General features: G+C 40.7%; 1 protein-coding gene across 3 annotated transcripts in view; it reads left to right on the forward strand.

The window, feature by feature from the left end:
- The first annotated feature begins 2,218 nt into the window (after positions 1-2,218).
- Positions 2,219-21,344, forward strand: part of LOC136422706 (arf-GAP domain and FG repeat-containing protein 1-like) — a 64,232-nt gene continuing 45,106 nt past the window's right edge. For all 3 annotated transcript variants that reach the window (XM_066410545.1, XM_066410547.1, XM_066410546.1), the window contains exon 1: positions 2,219-2,420. In XM_066410545.1, coding sequence (XP_066266642.1) covers positions 2,260-2,420 — 161 coding nt within the window. In that variant the 5' untranslated portion in view covers positions 2,219-2,259. The remainder of the gene's footprint in view (positions 2,421-21,344) is intronic.

Genomic DNA, 21,344 nt, shown 5'->3' on the forward strand with positions numbered 1-21,344 from the left:
AGGCATTCTGAAACATCGTCATACCAGTCATGGGATAACAGTTTCTGTGTTACATTACAGTGCAGTTGTCGATTTACGTAAATCATGTACCGTCATGAAACTAGGAATTGAAACTAAAACCTGGTTACTGATTACGGATGACCCGCCCGGGACCTCCCATACGATTCCCATCAACGCAACTGTCAATGGAGACCGCCTTCTTTTGTTACTCAAAACAGTTTTAAACATATTGGCGGTATTGCGCCTTTACACCGGCGGGTATCGGCTCATTTGTACCGCGTTTGTCGATTATAGCGCACCTTTTCAGTTAACTTGTCGAGGATTTTTGAAAGAAATTGGTGCAGTTATCCGGCATTGGTGACCATGCGCGGCGCAGATATGCGGAGTCACTAACAATGCAGTGAATGGGAACCGGTTTTGGATATTGGGATTCGGTGCAATTAAACCGAAGGTGCGTTTATCCGAGGTGCAATTAAGTGGCTTCGTCTGTATATACAATTCTGACATTCATCAAACCTGTAATTAGGTTCTCATTATCTTAATTCATTTATATCTATATGCTCCATTTGTCCTAAATCAATAATACTTATCTCAAGTACAACATGCCTGCCATGCAGACAGCTTAACATTCACCAAACGTCGAACCGGTTGAAACAAGATTGACAACATAAAAAGATGTTGCCATGGCGACGGTGGTCTCTGTTAACGTTTTCGTTTTTAACCCACATGCAAATAAGGACCTTGCATAATTATAAAATCATATCAGTCGATCACCTTCTCTACCAAAATAACACAAGTTGTCCAATGTATGAAAATCTTGTTTTCACAAAAAAATATTGTACAATTTCCTCATAAATTATGTAAATGAAGCCCTCTATGCAAGATTTGTGTCTAATAGTGGCCACATTTACTCAACTTCCAAATGGTGCAAAAATGAAATCCCCATCATTTACCATTATGGATTTATAGTATTTTGTCATTAATTATTCAAATTTAGTATCATAATTGATATCTATCGATATTCATCTCTTTCTCAGTTACATATGTCATGTGTTTGAGAGTCCTATAATAGAATGCAGCTGATTTATTAACTGTCCTCATTAATAATGCAAATCAGATGTTGATTTGCATAATTGGCATATGATTATGTAAATCATCACTTAAGCTATCTTCACACCAAAAATTATGATGATCCGTCATCCCCTTCTTGCGTTATTCTCTTTCAAAGTTTGAGTCAAAATCAGCTCCTGCAGTTCCAAAAAAGCCGCTAGGGGGTCCAAATCTACAGGACATATTTTCCTTACAAAGAGCTATCCACCACTTAAAAATCATGACTATAGCATGTTCAGAAGACGAGATTTGAAAAGTGAAAGTTCCCCTGCAGTACCATAGAAAGTCGCTAGGGGCCCCAAAATCCAATCATTACAAGGTCTCCCACAGACCTACCCACCTACAAAATATGAAGACAATACATCCAGGCATTCTTGAGTTATCGTCCCATGGACTTTCACATTCCTGTACAATTCTTAGAATTCTTGCAATCTGCACACAATATAGTAAAAATTTGGCTCGCCCCCGAGGCGTCGCCAAAAATAAAGACCATAGCACGGCAATGAAGATACAAAAGGAGGAAGTTTCGCTTTTGTACCAATTGAAGTCAAAACTAGCCTTGACCTTTTGTCTTCCCAAGAACTACTAACAAGTCAAATATCATCACAATCCATCCATTTGAAAGCTTTTTCATTCGATGCTTCCCAAAGGGGAAACACTCCTGTCCATTGATAACGTACATAAAAACGTACTTAAATATTAGAAAGGCAAAAATACAAAGTTTAACTTAACGTGGTCTAGCCTAAAAAATACTGCTCTATTTAGTCTTACTCAAACAGATCCATATGTTGTACTAGTAGTCGGTGACCAGTCCCTCCAGCTATGTCCTGCCACTTGCTACATTGTGTGAGCGAACACCACAGGATGTCAGCCAAACCTGCAGTAACCATGGTTACAGTCGTCTAGTTTAGGTCATAATTGTCTTAATTGTCTGAAGAAAACGAGCAAAAACTATATGTTTCCTTTGATAGTAGTAAACAATAGCGATCAACCATGTCTGTGGAGTTCCCCACCCAGAATAGTTAGCGTCTCTATGGAGTAAATTTTCTAGACCCTGTAATGTTAGATACTGACCGGAAATACCCGACAGGCGAGGGCGTAGTTTCGTGGATTTCCGGAGGTGCTCGTGACTGGGAAAAAAAATCCAAGATGGCGTCCAGACGTAAGCAGGAGGAGAAAAATCTGAAGCAGATACGTGAGTTGGCGGCGCTGCCCTACAACAAGAAATGTTTCGACTGCGATCAAAAGGGGCCTACATACGTCAACACAACCATAGGATCATTCGTCTGTACCTCCTGTAGTGGAATATTGTAAGTGAACATTCCTTCTTCACGGTATTTTTCAGTCGATTTTTTCAGGTCGCGACTTTACCGGATTTGTCGATCGCCTTTTAGGTTCACGCCATGCAGAGATCCTCCAGTCTTCACGTCCGGGTTGTTAAAATCTCCACTCTTAGACTACTTACTGTACAGTTATCACAGTCTTAACACGTCCAGAACTCTACATATCTTTCTTCCGTCAGAATTTCGGCCCAGGTTTGTTTACATATTATACTAGGCGCGGGACTCCTGACACGGTTTTTTTAATGATATTCATGTTTGATAATAATAATGATTTTTAAAATTGTGTTGTTTGGCGGTACAATGTTGGCCTTCCCTTCGAACAGCGTGTTAAGATTTAAACCCTTTTAATGTTAATGTTGGAGTTGATGTAATCTCAGAACTCAAGTTATGTTTCAGTAACACTGCAGGTGCTAATCCAGGCATACTCGAGTAACGAATTGGTGAACAGTTGATTATTGATAGAATTATTACGTAAAAATTATAGACTACTGCTACCAATCAGATGTCCTGATGGGGACATTGAGTTGTTTTTATTAACGTGTGTGTACTCTTTGCTTGTCAAAGACCAATGTTTATTTGCGATGTACAGTACACCCTAGAACATGTCACATGCATACATGTATACACATGTTTAGTACAAGTACTAGTTATCGTGCAAGTTAAGGGAAGAACCATAACGAAACATGACCCTCTGACGCAAGAAGTAACACAACCCTGCTGCTTTGCAATACGGATCAAAATCTGTGGATATGTGGGCTGGAGTTTGCTGCTCGGACATGTTGTAAAGGAGTGCATTCGCCATTTCGGATGGGGACATAAAGCCGGCGGTCCCGCATATGAGGGAGCTCTAGTCTAGGCCTTAGCCTCAAGCTCCAAACCTAAGCCTGTAAAAAAAGAAAAACACACTTATCAAGCAGAGCAGCTATATATTATATAACGTTGGGTAACATAAATTCGCCATTTTTCCCATAATGGTTGACTGAAATCAATCTAGCAGAACAATAAACCACCCTTTTTTTCTATTATTCTGTCAGTATCATGTACTATCTTTGCACTAATCATATGTATGGTAGATTTTGTCTCTAGTCGTGCTGACACCATAATATTTCAACTTGAAACTACCGTCCGCCGCACGCACAATGACGGTGTTGTCGGACAGGTGTGAACATTATTTCGGGAGAGAAGATTCGTCTTGAATATCTTACCGCTAATTACATTTTAAACAGCAGCTATTCGTTCCATCCTTGGCTTGAGGAGAGTGCTATGGATATAGACGTGTCCAAGTAAAAAAAATACACGAAAAAACGGCTGTACCGCACACATCAGGCCTTCGGCAAAATCCCGTTTGTTGAGTCGGTAGAACGTCACTCAAAGTCGATCCCCACCGTCATGGCAACGTGTACATTATTCATGGGAAGTTAGCTGGATGCCGTAGCAATGGTTATACTACTATGTCCATGTGTTCCTTGTTGTGTTAAGAGCAAACTGTGAGGAAAATATCGTCTTCAGTTCACTATCACACGCAACATTTAGACAGAAAAGTGTTCCCCACAAACCTTTGTCGTCTGCTTGACGACAGGATTCTGGTTAACAATATGGCGGCGGGAAAATACACGTGATGTAGGTTGTAGCAACAAAGAGAAGTTTTGATGATTGATCACACTTAGAATCCAGTTGCAGGTTAGCAAAAGAGATTGTAATAAGTTGTCTTGCAGATAATTGTGTTTAGCAGGCAGGAGATGTGACATTTGTCTCATAAACCAGCGAACAACCGTGCAGTGTGATTCTCCCACGAATCCCCCAGACTCTGTCAATAAGGGACGGAGAGTTTTTGACGTCGCCAACTTCTAATGCATGGTTATCAAAGCTTTTCAGCCAGTGTTCTGAATACGTTAGTCTATCCGGTTTGCATTGCTGGCGTTATAACTGATTTTACATCTAGCACATATCCCTAAATACCCCGTTTTCGAAAAATCGTGAATTTAAGTACCCCGCGAATTTATGTTACCCAACGTTACATTCTGTATACTCTGTACGATTTGATAACCCGGTGTTCTTGGTCAAAGACGTGTGCTGTGGCAAGGCCGCCATGCCGTTGCATAATAGAACTATGATTATACCCGAGGTCCCTATTTAGGGATGTGGTTGTATTTCATTTCAATCATGAGGAAGGTTCATACTTGCATAGTTTCATTGCTCATGAGAACTGATTTTTGGGGATTGTGCTCTGTGCGGTCCCAATTTGTGGCGGTCGCGGTCGCGTTGGACGGGTGGTCGCCTTGGGCAGGCAGCTTAATGCTTGTGCCTATGGGGAAAATTTTCGGGACCGAGAAAAAGCGGTCGCCATGGCCAGGTGGTCGCGTTGAAAAGGTGGTCGCCTAGGCAGGTTTGACTGTATAATCAAAATCATCAGATGGCTAAATTTTCTAAAGACATTACCCCCCCCCCAAAAAAAAAACAAATATGAACACCAAAAAAAGGGTAATGTCCATAAACTTTTGCTCCATAGCGTCGAGAGCAAAGTTTTTGTGAGACGCTCGGATTTTTAGTTCCCGCGGTTGAGCCCACAATATTGAACAGAGCTCGACTGTAAAAGTAGCACAGCGTCTCAGGCCGCACATACGAAGAAATTACCGATTACATTTTGACAATAGAAACGGCCCTTTACCGCTAAATTTGGAAAATCTTACGGTTATTCTAAAATACAAACCCTCCTAAAATATAGATAGAATTCTGTGTCTATCGTTGCTGCAGAATATAATATTTTCCACGTGTTTACGGTATTATTTTAAAGATCGTAATCTGCACTATGCAATATGCTGCTAGTTTTACTGTCACCACGCCTGATGGTGCCGCCGCCATGTTTCGATGGCAAAACATGATGTCGTTACTTACATGCTGTCGTTTACCGCTCGTTTTTTGCCGTTCTTAGATTTTGCGGCATCAAAACACATATCACAAGGGAAGTTAAGTTATAATTGTATTTTTTACGTGTAATGTATCTTCTGTGAACAAATTATTCTTCCGCCGCGCTGCCGATAGCGGTCATCGAATTCTTCCCTGTGCAAGTCTAACGTTAACGTTACTACTCGACACGTTTTTGATCAGTGTGCTTTGGTTTAAGATGTAAACAGAGACTGTCAAAGTTATTTACATGAAAATTGCATTTTGAAATGTCAGTGTTGCGTCTCATTTTCCCCAATAACAACGTTAACTATGTAACGTCATAGCGAGATCGACCGATATTATGTTACGAGTGCCGCAAGGATTTCACAATTTAAGGCCGCCGCCAGTCATAGCGGTGGGGAAATCAATGCCGCTAGGCCGAAAAATAGCGAATTACTAGCAAAAGTACCGGGGAAATACAACACATGTATGGGCAGAAAAACCTAAAATTTCGATTTTAGTGGGATTTCTGGTTAGCAAAATCCCAATTTTAGAAAAAAAATAAACGTGTCGTCTAAAATAAAAAAGTACCGGGCGGATTTTTAGGCGAAAAAAAAATAAACGTACCGGTACGTTTATTTGAGAGGTGAGAGTAAACAACAACAAGAAAGAAAGACATGATGGTGAATATTTACATAAGTAATCCCTGAAGTATGTGCACTTTCTTTAAAATGTGTCAGAAAATGTGTAGTATAATTTTCTTACACAGGAAAATGTGATCCCATGATACAATTTTGCATCTGACACCTGAATTTATGGGCTTTTAGGGGCTTGAAACCAAAACATTTGAAAATCACTTAAATCTTTAAGAAATACATAGTCAACCTACTTATATAAGGTTTTGTATTGTAAAATGTAACTATTTGAAGATTTTCTCCATTCTATTAGCCTAATTTCATCTTTTCTCAAGCAGATGCTTTCATGCGCAAATTTCAAACTTTTTTGCGCGTGAAAACTTTTGAAACATTTGAAAATCACTTAAAAATCACTTGTAGATTGTAAGAACAATATTTTGAACTGTAGAAAGCAACAATAAGATACTTATTTCAAGTTTTAAATCCCTTGTGAGGCATTCCCAATGGACCTAATATTCAAACCCAAAATTCAGGAAACAGATGCAAATTCATGGCATGGGGTAACATTTTTCTGTCTAAGAATTTTGTAGTGTACATTTTCCTACACATTTCTTGAACTTTATTTTTTCACGCGCAAATTTTTCATGCGCAAGTTTTTCATGCGCAAATTTCTCACGCGCACAAAACCCCAACCCAGCCTTATAATAAGAACACTGTTGTTAATTGTGGACATGTGGTCTGTTCCTCCACCTGTTTGCATTTCCACTCCTTCTTTTTGATCGAAACTGTCAGTCGGTGTTGGTCTCTCTCAGTTTGTCAAAACTTGTGATCTTCTGGTTTTAATGAAGAAAAAAGCAGTGATGATGATGAATATATTGTGTACAGGTCACGAGCTTGCCAAATCGCTACTAGAACTTCAGTAGAAATAGAATTTTTCTACGATCTCAAAAACTTATTTCTCACTACAGGGTATTTTGACCTTGAGCACTCAACTGGGAAAGTCTAAATGTTTACTATATATCTATAAATATTCACAGTTTTCATATTTGATTGTCACTTTTGCATCAAATACTCAGCTATGAACAGGTGCTGGTATTTTCAATGTGTTGTTTCTGTGTGTGTGCAGTTGTTTCGACAGGCAGAAACATTAGTGTTGCTGTAGTCTTGCTACATATACATGCTAAATATTTATAGTGATATGACAAATATCACTGATCGAGACAGACCTCGAAAGCCAGGCTAGGACAAGAGCTACATGTACGTTGCTGATGAGCAAATTTTATGTTTAACATTCCAATTAAGGGCAGGTTAGTCCAGATCTCTGCACAATCATGAACTAGAAATTAGATACTACTTCTAGTCTTTCAGTTGTTTAGCATTTATTTAGTATAAAATCTCCTAGTCCTTGGTTGAAATAAAGTTAAAACTAAAGTTCATGATAAAATGCACACATGTACAGAAAAATGCCCTGAATGTTGAAAGAAAAACTACATGTAGTACTGTCTAGTAGTAGGCCTCTTTGGCACTTAGGGCTGTTTTATTACCTTCGGCGAGAAGGTTATGCAGAGGGTAGCGTTTGTGTGTGTGTGTGTGTGTGTGTACATGTATGTGTGTTTGTAACGTACAGCATAACTCGAGAAGGCTTGGATGGATTGTCTTTATATTTGGTAGGTGGGTAGGTCTTGATGAGACTTGGAAATCATTAGATTTTGGGTCCCCTAGCGGCTTGTTACGGTACTACAGCGGAACTTCCAGTTTTCATATCTCGTGTTCTGGACATGCTATGGTCCTGATTTTTAAGTGGTAGATAGCTCTTCGGACAGTGAGTAAGTGATATAGGTTTGGGCCCCCTAACAGCTTTTTTGGAACTGCAGGAGCAGGTTTTGCTTCAGACTTTGAAATGGAATAACTCAAGAAGGGCCTGATGGATGGTCATGATTTTTGGTAAGTACAATGTAGATAACTTGGGTGATGATGTACATGATTAGATACTTATTATGCAAATAAGTATGTACATGTAATTTGCACAATTAATGAGGAAAGTTTATGCATTCGCCAAATTCCATAATTGGACTCTCAAACTTATGACATATGTAACTGAGGAGGAGGGAAATATTAATAGATATCAACTATGTAAATGATGACCTCATTTGCATAATTAATGAGAAAATACTGTAACTCAAGATGGGCTTGATGGATGGTTTTGATTTTTGGTAAGTAGATAGCTTGAGTGATGATGTACATGATTAGATACTTATTATGCATATAAGTATGTAATTCGCATAATTGATGAGGAAAGTTTATACATCCTCCAAATTCCATGATAGGACTCTCAAACATGTGACATGTAACTGAGGAGGAGAGAAATATTAATAGATATTATCAGCTATGCAAATGAAGACCTCATTTGCATAATCAATGAGTATTAATACTATAACTCAAGATGGGCGTAATAGATGGTCTTGATTTTTGGTATGTAGAAAGCTTTCATGATGCTTTGTATGATTAGATATAATTCTGCAAATCAGATTTTCTAATTTGCATAACTAATGAGACAATTTCAAAAGCCCGCTGTGTTCCATAATATGACTACAGTCAAACCTGCCTAGGCGACCACCTTTTCAACGCAACCACCTGGCCATGGTGACCGCTTTTTCTCGGTCCCGAAAATTTTCCCCATAGGCACAAGCATTAAGCTGCCTGCCCAATTGCAAGGCGACCACCTGTCCAACGCGACCGCGACCGCCACGAATTGGGACCGCACAGAGCACAATCCCTGCCCATGGCGGCCGCCTAATTTTCAAGCGTGCGCTGACATCGGATCATTTTGCTGTCGGATTTCACGGAAATGTTTTCAAGACTTTGAAGGACAAAAATAAGGACAAAAATATATGGAATAGCAATGTTATAGCATCGATTCCTCCATGAACTGTTTTGATAAAACGTTCCCCCTATAAACATTGTAAAAAGACAAATGTTTGTGATGTTGTTGTGCCTATCGTAATCTTGTAGTTTACTGCAAACTCAGTTCGGTTTAAACTCAATTTTCAAAACGAATACATAGTGCATGGCGTCAAAAAGTCAGATTTCACAGCTAACAGAAATTACTATCTATTTTTTTGTATTTTCAACAAAAATGTCACTGTGTCTTACTAAATTCCACCGAAAAATGACTTTGCGGCGGGCAAAACATCGGGCGAGAAATGTTGTTCCTTGGTCCCGACGCCATCTTGGTTTTGGCGCGGCTCGGATTTGACGTACCGCTGACCTTTCTAAAACACGATGCTTTTGTGTATGAACATTTGCGAATACTCTAGTTATTGATGAAAATTGATATTCTTATATTCTTTTTATTTCCATGAATCTCACAAACCTTTATTGGACGCTGTGCGTTCTGCTGCACTGACTTACCTTTCCATGCGGTCGCACAGAGCTTGGCGGCGCGGCGAGACGAAATCACACCGTTCCGTTTTCATCTTTAGTTGTCAGATCGAAAACTTTTTGACCCTAATTTTATCCAGCGGTCGGCGCCCCAAAAAATGCTGGGGCCAGCAGGTGTTATATCTCGGGATTTGTCTTAGGCCTTAAAACTTCGATGATGTGCGTGTGTGTAAGGTGTGAATTCGGGAGGGCGCTGCGAGATTATCGAGGCAACCATTGTTTTGTAGTCAAAATTATGACGAAAATTTGTACACGATGTAGTGGTATACAATTATTACAACGATAACGGAAAATAAAATTTTTGTAGGATCTTTCTGTCAATGAGAATTGAACCTGGTGGGGGTCATGCTGTCTAAATTCACATAATTTCCATCCATTTACGTACTGTATTTGAAAACCTCGACCTGGAAACATGTGAGTGGAATCCTCTTCATGGCGACCACCTGTCCATCGCGACCATTTTTGCTCGGTCCGCCGGGTGGTCGCCTTGGGCAGGTTTGACTGTATTCAAATATGTGACACTTGTAATTGAGGAAGAGAGGAATGTTAATAGATAGAAACAATTGTAGGCGTAATTTGCATAATTAATGAGAAACTACCATAATTACATACAGGTAAATGATGGCAATTTCATACTTGTTGCATTTGAAAGTTATGTGAATGTGGACATCGTTGAATGAAATTATGCTAATAAGGACCTCATTTGCATAATTGATGATAAATATTAGCATAACCTTCTTTGATAGGCTCATACTTTGGACAACTTCTGTTATTTGGCCGAAGACAATCAACTGGTATGATTTATGATTGATGAGAAACACTCCTAAATACATCAGTTATAATGGTTAAAATCATTTGGCGAAGGTACAGGTACCTCCATCAGGCTTGTTCCTTCCTTGCGGGTTTGGGGACAAGTCATCATGGGGACCCTTTGGATCTCGGTCTGTGGGGGGAGCTATAGTAGGGACTCTATTGCTAATTGTTTTTACATTGCTAATAATAACTGCGGTCGCCACTCCTGCAGTATGGTTTGTCATATGAGTTGTCCTTCTCATAGTCCAGTGGCCGTTGTAGGGTGGTCAGCAAACTGTCATCCTACCTCCGCCCTTCGCCTTTGTCATCTCTGTCTTCGACCAGAGATGATAATTATAAGTTGCACAGGTCCCAGGACTCCCTGCTCTTGATCACTGGCCGCCTCTGTGACATATAACAGGCGCCCTCTTGCCGGTGGTCAGAGTTGCACTCTTCATCGCCAGAGGTAGTGATCATCCTCTACTATTAAACCCATAGCTGGGATGAGCGTTGGTCGGTGGCAGAGCGTGTCCACACGTCGGTGGGTCATGCCTACCGCACCTCTGGGGCCGCTCGTTGCTCCGAGATCCCCTGCATAGTTAGCCTTGGGTGGTGAGTCCCAAGTTACCAGGTTGGCCACGTGGAGGCCATGCAGGAGTCTTGAGTAAGGGGGGTTCTGACTGGCATGGGGAGGCTGCTGCAGGAGCTGCTCCTCTGCTCGTTTGTGAGAGCTGGCCAGTGGTTGTGGCGGGGTGATTGTGGCACAGTCGATTTACGCTGGAAACAGCCAACTACAACTAGGCTGACCTCTGAACCCTTCTCTTATGGTTGGACTGATATATTAGGAGGGGGGGGGGGGGGTGGTGAATTCCTGGTCTCATCTGAAACTTCTGTCTTTAGCTCGTTAGAATGCTGGACTTGAACTCCTGCTTTTTTTACCTAAAGCAAGCTGACAAATCCAGCTTTGCAGGGGTGGTAAGATTTGAAGTTTGAAATGTAGATACATGTGTTTTTAAGTGATTGTTTTTGACGGCTTATCCATGTGCTGCATAGGAAAGTCCATTTAGCGGTCCCTCCCCCAAAGTAATACATTGACCCTCTCTCAACCTCATAGCTGGTTCGGATTTGGTAAAATCCGTTAACTTTCCAATATTATCAAGAAGTACATTATGGTAAAAGATGACCCAATTTGGGGAATGTGAGTTCCATGTTTTGCCTGATTTTCAGCAAAAGTGTGATATCAGGGCAATATAGAGTATTTACCTATGGGACAGTGTATGTATGCATGCTGATTAGGGGTGGGTACCGGTACCGTGTACCGGTACGAAACCGGTATTTCTTAATGGGCCGGTCCAAAAAAAACGGTCCGTAAAAAATCAGTGGACCGGCCTATGGACCGATTAGAAAATTCATAGTACCAGGCTACCAGCAGGTGGCCACATAACTGGTCTAAGAAAATACAAAACAGCATATTCAACGAGTCGTTTTCGAAGACGTTAGCTGTGAATCATATCTAGAAACACTTAAAGGATGAGTAAACAGACGGCGAGGAGAGTAGGTAGTTATAATTTTGAGACAAACTGCAAACCTAAGAAATTATATCGTTCCAGACATGACGTTTGGAGACTTTTACGTGTGTCTCCCTCTCCAAAATATGATGTACTGCGACACTACTAAAATCAGGTACAGGTACAGGTCCGGACCTGGACCTGACCCTCTGGACCTGGACCTGGACCGGACCTGAATTTTATGTACCGGTACCCACCCCTAATGCTGATAGCTGTCAGAAATGGCTGCCATGGGAGAGGCTAGATGCCTGCAAAAAAGGTATACATTTGTTGGAAATGGTGCACTAAATGATGTATCCAGGCTCATACCATAACATTACTTATCAGTCATGAACTGTCAATCAAAATGCCATGCCTAGGGCCTCTCCCCCCCCCCGCACCAAGAAAAGGCCTATTTAGAGTCTGAAGGAGCCCAAAAAAGATGGGTATTCCCTGAGGTATACCCTGCATGTGGTATTACTAACTATTAGACAATGCTCTGTATGAAAGAAAAAGGATTTGGAGTGACCGTAGGAACATGTCACCTCTTTACTTTCAGCTTTATGTGTTCATTTTGTGGTTTTCCTATGATATGTCACTGTAAGGCGTTGGGTATAAAAGTTGTTAAAACAAGGAAACTTTCTATTGGAAAGTTCAAATTCCACACCAAAGCAGAAGAGCAGGCTATAGTGAGTGCTGAATGACAGTTGTAGACAAAGAAATCCCTATGAAATTTGGGAAAAAGTCATGTGACATTGGTACTTACTGCCCCATTGCTTAAACAAAGGGCCCAGTAACAGGGTATGGGCCTGGCCCTCAATTCCCAAGGGAGCAATGAATGAACTTCATCTCTTGGGTACATGATCAGACCCCTGGTACATGATCAGACCCCTAGAGTGTATCAGCCAGGGGGGTAGTTTTGCCTCTACCCCCTTGTTCCTTTACCTGTAAGGGGTCAGGGACCAGCTAATAGAGTTGTGCAGTAGAGTGCACGCTGCATACCATCTAGTATTTTGCTTTTCCTGGTCAAATGTTGGTCAAAATTGTCCAGTTTTCTGCTAGGGAGGACAGAAGAATGTGAATTTTAAAAATCTGGCCAAAATAGGTGATTTTTGTCATGTTTTGATCTTGGATTGACCTCTGAACCCTTCTCTTATGGTTGGACTGATATATTAGGAGGGGGGGTGAAATCCTGGTCTCATCTAAAACTTCTGTCTTTAGCTCGTTAGAATGCTGGAGTTGAACTCCTGCTTTTTTTACCTAAAGCAACCTGACAAATCCAGCTTTGCAGGGGTGGTAAAGATTTGAGGTTTGAAATGCAGATACATGTACATGTGTTTTTAAGTGATTGTTTTTGACGGCTTATCGGATATCCATGTGCTGCATAGGAAAGTCCATTTAGTGGTCCCTCCTCTAAGAGTATGGATATGTATTGCTGAAGAAGCATTTGATGAAGGGTAGATGTAATATGGATCATAGGATGTAGTCTGAGTCTGATAGTTATTACCTTCGCCGAGAAGGTTATATTTTACCGAGCGTGTCTGTGTGTCTGTTAGTGAACACGATAAGTCGAGAATTCTTGGATAGATTGTCTTGGTATTTGGTATGTTGGTAGGTCTTGATCAAACCTGAAAATTATTAGATTTTGGGCCCTCTAGCAGCTTGTTACGGTACTGCAGCGGAACTTCCTGTTATAATATCTCTTGTTCTGGACATGCTATGGAACTGATTTTTGAGTGGTAGATAGCTCTTTGGACAGAGAGTAAGCGGTATAGGTTTGGGCCCCCTAGCATCTTTAGAACTGCAGGAGCAGGTTTTGCTTCAGACTTTGAAAGGGTTTGATGGATGGTCATGATTTTTTGTAAGTAGATAGCTTGAGTGATGATGTACATGATAAGTTACTTATTATGCAAATCAGCATCTATTTTGCATAATTAATGAGGAAAGTTTATACATCCGCCAAATTCCATGATATGACTATTCAAATAGGTGACATTTGTAACTGAGTAAGATAGGAATGTTGATAGATAGAAAATATGCAAATTTAGGCCTAATTTGCATAATTAATGAGAAACGACTTAAATTCCATACTAGTAAATGACGGCAATTCATACTTGTGGCATTTGGAAGTTGTGTGAATGTGAACAGCATTGAATCAATCATGCTAATAAGGAGCTCATTTGCATAATTGATGATAAATGTTAGCATAACCTTCTTTGTTAATAAAGGACAAGAAAGCAGGACCCAGGGTTCTCCTCCTATAAAAACTATATTCCGTCAGGGAGTTAGTAGCTAAATTGACTCCAACCCTCATCCCAACATCATAAATGGATTATCCTCTGTAGGGGATCTCTACCCGCCTGGCTCCAAGAACAATAGAATGGGATCAGAGCAGACGACAGGAAATCATTTGCATATTAACTGACGTCTCAATGTTTGAAAAATCCTGTATTTCTCTCACTAGATTTTGAAGAAACCATTGTCAGACCAACAAAATAATCCAGATACATGTAGGTGTAACAAAGCTACGTAATCAATACAATGCGTAACTTTGCTAGGCAACTTTCTGAAAATCATAACATTGTGTTTTCAACTGTCAAAGCAACCCCTTCAAAGTTGGAATTGTATCTATATTTTCCTCAGACCTGAATTAGCTTTGATAGCTGTGTGTCTAGAAGTATGACTTATACAATTGTGGTGACTACTTGGTAGTCTAAGAAACCAGTATAGACTCAGGGGCTCTGTAGAAATGTAATTTATATACTGACAGCCAATGTCTGAGACATTCTACCAGTGAGCGTGGCATGCCAGTGTTGTAATTGCTTCATATTCTTGGTTAGGTATTACAAAGCTGACTTGTTTATGTGCAACTATACTTTGATTCCTTTAATACACTATATGATTTCAAACATGTGCTGAAGTAACTTCAATACTTGTAAATTGTCTTAGCCAGCGAGCCCTCCACTGATGTGAACACCGCGGCATTCAGAAGCAGACTGAGGTCTGGGAGTTTACGTTAGCTGAATTTATTGGGTTGTTTTATAGTCCAGCCTTGGTCTTTTTAAGCTCATACTTGGGACGGAACGTATGTTATTTGGGTGAAGATGATCAACTAGTATGATTTATAATTGATGAGAAACATTCCTAATAAGTCAGTCATATCTACTAGGTTAAAATCATTTGGCGAAGGTATGAGGTCGTAGAACTCTTGTTATATTATGTAATGCATATTACCATAGGCCTGCCTAAATCAAGCTTCTAGCAGGCCTTCCCCTAAAAATAGGCCCAATGATGAATCAGACCCTGACGGCAAGAGATTGTGTATCACAGACTATAACAGGTCACCTGTCACCAAATTCCTCTTTCTCCATAGTCCATACCTTCACATATATGCATGTACCTGGTATACAGGTCAGATTTTATACATGGTCATATCAATTTCACACAAATGTGTTTTAAATTAAATGTCAAACAAATTTGTCATTTTAATAACTTATCATCCTGAGGTATGCTATGATATGAATGTACTGCATAATTGGCATTGTGATCTATAATAATTGATTATTGGGTTGTAATGGGATACGGTAGACAAACTATCAGTATTGTGATGATAATGAAGTATGAAAAACCCCTACAAGAGTCCAGCATGCATATATAATTATAATACGTATGTATATATGTCCATGTGGTTAGCTTTGTAATAAGTTGTATCCATCCTATTCTAGCTCCTTTGATCCTATCTTGCAAATGTAGTCTGTCAGGAACATCATTTGAATATTCACCTGAAATATATGCAAGAGTTCTAACTGGCTCACATCCTTTCTTAGGACATGGTAACGGTGCTCAAACACATAAATTCGGATGTTAAATCCCTGTTACCGTATTTCTTCTAATAAAGGACGCACCCCCGATTTGGGCTTCACGGCAACCCCAATCACGCCAGCTGAGATAGTTGACAGAAAAACCTTAATAAAGTGCGCACCCCCGATCTGCCGCCGGTCGCTCGGCGCGTCTCCAAGATGTGACCACGCCCCGGTATTCGGCACGCTATGAAGTCCTGGTGTCTTTCTGAATCGTTCCATTTTCAAGGAATTTTCGGGAAAACATTACCATTATTTGGGGTCAACACAACTCTACTCCGCTCAAATTTTGAGTAAAAAGTTTTGAAGTTTAAACGTCACTCTGAGAACCTCGTGCCAGGATATCTGACAAACTTCCTTGATATTGAAGGACCAGACGACGATCCGCTTGATTTCTACCGGGCTAATCAAAGACAAACGTGTAAAACGCATTTCGAGATAAAATAAAGTTCGTCTCTCGGCATTTATGCCGCAAAATACAGCGTTGCATTGACAAATCATTTCATTTCGCCGATCGCCCGCCGCCATATTGTTTAAATTCTGCTGCCCCAAGATGCATTTCGCGTGTTACGTAATCCTCATCACATGATCGCATTACGTGTCTCTGATTGGTTGTTGCTGCAGTTAAAGGCGGGAATTTTCCAGACGAAGTGCATCATGGGGCAGCAGAATCGCGGTCGAAGTTTTTTCTTTGTCTGAAATGTTACACTTGAAAACGCAATAAAAACGCGGTTTTATCGACTACATAGCAACATTATGGTGAAGAGAATGCAAAACCAAAATATGTTTTCGGGAAAGCATACATTCATTTGCGGATTGATGGTGGCTTTTGCGTAATTTTAGCGATCAATGAACCCGGAAGTGTGCCGAAAGCGGCGTGGGTATTCGCGTTTTATCCGTCAAAACAAAAACAAAACTCCCGCTGAAGCGGACTCTGGAACATTTCAGATTCTAGCTATTACGTTTTTGATAGATAATATCTACAGATACGAACGATGTGCCCATATTTGCAGCCGTGTGGGTGGTTAGGAAATTATTGACGTCGCGAGCGGCGTAGTACAAGCGGCGTGGGGTACGGAATTATGGCCGGCCCGACACACTGAAATAGTCGCGCGGTTGAAAACACCCAGCGTTATTTGGTGTCTCATAATTTGATATTTAATATCGCTAAATCAATTATTTTTATATCTAGAATACCTTTTCAAAAATATACGTATGATGTAGCATCGTTATCTTGTAAACATAAGAACATGAATAAGAACAGAACATGCATAAATTATCGTTGCGTGTCGGCGACGCGACGGGGCCAGCCTGCTGGGGTAATAATCGGTGACTTCCTGACTTACGTCGCGATTTCTCTCGAGAGAAAACCTAAATAAAGTGCGCACCCCGACTTTGGCTTTGACCTGAAGCCTCATCTTGAAGGTTGAAATGTCAAAAAAGTGCGTCCTTTATTAGAAGAAATACGGTAGGCCTAGGAAAAAAAAAGTTGTGTTTCCGGTTACCCGACCGACCCTAGCCCAAACCCCCAGACCCTAGCCTTTTTTTTTGGGTGTCGGTCGCTGGGAAGGGACATAAAAAATTTCTGATCCGACATCTGAACCTGCAGTGTTCGAAATACCCGTTTGCAATCTGCAAATTGTAGAAAGGTTTTCAAGATTGCAGAAGAAAAATTAAACAACCTGCAATTTTGCAGAAGAAAAAAATCAGGCTCAGGATTCAATGGTTCTCAATTTAGCCAAGGAGGTTATAATATACATGTAGATTTAGCTAGCAGCGCTGTAAATAAACTGAAACTAGCGCCCAGCGAACCTGACGGCGTTTCGGTGCGTGCCGACTGCCTCGGAGGTTCGAGTTTTTTGGGGGATTTCCGTGTTAATTTTGGAGACGAATCATGTGAGAAAATTTCAAATTCGTGCATTTGCGTCCTAACTTTGCTAATCTCCGAGGCCACGATCTTGGGGTCGCCAAAAGCCGGGGGGAAATTCCTGGATGTTTCTAGTAAGCATGTTGCAGCGGTGCAGCGAGCATGCAATTTCTTACTCTCCAAGCAGAGGAGGGGTTCCGGCAGGTTTTTGACGTGTTTTGAGGCGTTTTTGTCGGGTGTTTTTGTCATTTTTTTTGTATAGCCAACCCACTGTTGAAATACTGTCCCCTTATGATGTGTATGATAGCACATAAAAGATGGGTTAAGTTAAATTGATTCTCTTGTTGTTTACTTTTTTCCAGTAGATACCACACATTTTGTGCATCATATCAAGGAGGTTAAATCCTTGATTATAATATATTTAGCTTTAAACAATTTCTTCCTGTTCAAAAAATGTTAAAATTATTGTGAAGGCCTAAGTGAAAAATTTTTGTATCACGTTATGTGCCTGAAATCTTGTTATGACCAGGGGTAAATGCCAGTTTGGCTTATTATAAATCAGGTCCAATTCCAGTTCTATTCAGGTCATGTTCAACTTCATCTCCAGAAAACTTAACCAACAGTTACAGAAAGAGACAAATGTGAATTTTTAAAAGGCTAATCTAGCTTGATTTAGGGTTGCTTTTTTAACTTTTTTCGGCAGATGACGTACTAGTAATACGATGTCTATACAGAATGTTCTAACGTTACAGGTTTGTACTTCGTTCAGGTTTTTTGGACTTGGTTTTGGACTTTCAGGTATTTTGGACGTGGTTCCTGGATGTCGTACAGGTTTTGAATGAGATTGAGTGAACTGGTATCCATCCCTACACCAGACGAGTGTATTAATTTCGTGTCTTTCTTTTACACAAGTCCCCAGTTCCTCAGGCTTGATTCAGTAAAGCAAGTTTTTTTGTTTTTCTTTCGCCCTGTCGCTTCATATTTTTCCTGAAAAAATCCGAGAACCAACAAATTAAATTGGTGTGGCCTAAACAAAGAAAGTTGTTAAAGATGTTATGATAGTGAGAAAGCGACATTGATGACATAGACTATTGTATTTAGTGATTATTCTACATGTATATTCTTAACCCTTAAGCTGCCGCTCCCGAGTACAACCGGGATGCAGAATCTTGCGAAGATTGCCGCTCCCGAGTACAACCGTTTTAGGGGATTCCCCGAAACAAAACAGCATCGCCGCGTGTTTCGCGCGGCAAACCCGGAAGTTACATGCCGGCCAGGTGACCTGGGTTCAGGGGTCAAAGGGCGTTGTGCAATCACCGATTACGTAATCCCCATGATGCCTTGCGGCCATTACGTATCCAAGATGGCGCCCGTGCAGACGACGCGGAGATTATTTTTTGTTTTTCGGCGATAAATTCAAGGTTTTGACTCTAAATTGTCCGGGTTTACGCACAAATATGTGTTTGGGGAGCTTGATAGTACATATTCTGTGGAAAAATAGCGTTCCATGATCGAGAATTCTGCAGTAAATGGCGAAAGTGGCGGCATGCACGTGGAACAACAAGTTCGCGTCGTCCCAGGGGGAATTAACTCACGGCGACGGAGTAAATACAGTGCTGGAAAATTCGACATCGGTTGCGGAGCTGACAATAATCGTGTTTGTGAACGGTCAAGGTATTGGAGGCGAGAAATATGTGTTGCGTACTATATTTTTTATATACAAATACAATGGTGAATGCTATGTTGTACCAGCCTTTTAGCCATGTACGTTGATGAAGGTTAGACATCCAGGTAATAAGATACGCCAAAATATATTACTCAAGCAACTGGATAAGATTTTGAAAAATCTTATCCAGTTGCTTGAGTAATATATTTTGGTGTATTTTAGCCATGTAGTCAGTTCAGCACCCAGGACAGTCCGTAGTCATAAACTCACATAAAGTAATACCCGTGTATTTTTTGTCATGTTGATTCTGATATTGTCAGAATTCTCAGAAACTTAATGGTCCATGTGCTAGTGGTTCTATGTGTGTTAGAGTGGATTGCTTGGGATCATTGTGGAAAGTATATGTTTTATTGCTTTCGTGTGTTTATTACCCATGAAATGTGTGTTAGTAAGCTGGTACACATTTCGGAAGAAAGTATTAGTCATAAGATTTCAGCTGATATTAAAGAGTTATGTTTCCTAAAGCCTTAGAAAGGAATATACTGTGTTGTAATAAATCAGCATTTCAGCTAAATAATCAGTTCAGCACCCAGGACAGTCTGTAGTCATAAACTTACCTGTGGTAATACCTGGGTGAATTTTTTTCATGTGTATGCAAGACTGATGTTGTCAAGACCTTGCAGAAGTGCTGTGGTACTGATATTGGAATTTCACCAATGGTTTTAATGCTATAATACAAAAAATTTACTGAAAATTGTATGTTTTATTGCATTATTGCCCTTGTAAATAATTACTGCTGTCACTAGGCCAATGTTGCATGACACAAACAGAAAGAGTAGGCTCATTAGCTTTCTATCGATGTATATTAACATATCGGGGTTATTTTGGAGGAAAGGAACCATAAACTAGTGAAATAAAAACAGTACCCCTTGTTTTTAGAGGGTCTAAAAACGCTGGCACAGAGAAGCTGTACTGGTGAGAAAACCTGGCAGCTAAAGGGTCAATAATTCACCTGTCACTTTTCCAATTGGTAACTTTATTCCGGGTGTACGGTTGGCTTGAGGTTGCCCACTACTACTACCTAATTTTCCCAATGGAGTCGACTTCGCCGGTGAATCGCTCTGGAGCCCCGGACCCAGAGGAGATCCTGTACACCAGCCCAAGAACCTTCACCAAGAGAAGAAGCTGGAAGATTATCCGCCGCCAGAAGAGCACAAGCAGACTGCCCCACCATATCACAGTCCAAGACTGCTACAGCGAGAGAAGAGAGTCTGAAGACGCTGCCACTGTTGCTCAACGCCTGCAGCGCAGATATGCCAGAGCCTCCTACGACGCTAGCTCAGAGACAGCTGTTGCAAAGGCAGAGACACGCTAGAAGCTACACCAGTCTCTCTTCTTTGTTTATATATATCGACCTCTGTGACAATTGTAATTGTTCTAGAACAATAGATGAAGTCACATTCAATTTGATAGAGGTTAATTGAGGTCATGTACGCAGTGCAATTAGAACTAGAAGGGCAGAGTGTACCGCCCAGTCTTTTGCTGTACTGTGATTGGTTAAGCTACCTAGGGCATCCTGCACTAATGGCCTATATAAGCCCAAGGAGGTTTAATCAGATGAATCTGATTAAACCTCCTTGATAAGCCAGAACACAATGTAATGTGCTCATTCAAGCTCTGTTTCCTTGAAAAAGCCACACGCAAGGCGAAACAATTGTCGGTGTGGGCTTGAATAAAATCCTAAACAGGGATATGCGGCTCCAGTGTCTTTTCTGAAGATGTGGCGTGAGTGTGTACGGTTGGCCTGAGGTTGCCCACTACTACTACTTATTCCGGGTGTACTTTTATTAGATTTTGTTCACCCCCCTCCGGACAGCGCATGTTTAACCACATGAGAATTTAGTGCACTGGTGAGGGGGCTGGCCCAAGCACTGTAAGGCCAACAGTCAGTGCATTTGATGCCACCAGTAAAAAAAAAAGGTGGATCCCCACCTACCGTTCCTAATTTTTTCGGGACAGTAACGGGAAACACAACTTTTTTTTTCCTTGGCCTTACAAGTTGCTTCTGAGAAATATTGAATTTCTGAAGATGTATGAAGGACCAAATTAAACTTTTAAGTTTTAGATGGAGACAGACTCTACTGTGTGGGAACGATTGTTTGGAGAAAACAGGAGTTGGAATAAGATTGATTCCTAG

This window comes from Branchiostoma lanceolatum, chromosome 17, assembly GCF_035083965.1.
Source record: "Branchiostoma lanceolatum isolate klBraLanc5 chromosome 17, klBraLanc5.hap2, whole genome shotgun sequence".
Taxonomy (NCBI): Eukaryota; Metazoa; Chordata; class Leptocardii; order Amphioxiformes; family Branchiostomatidae; genus Branchiostoma; species Branchiostoma lanceolatum.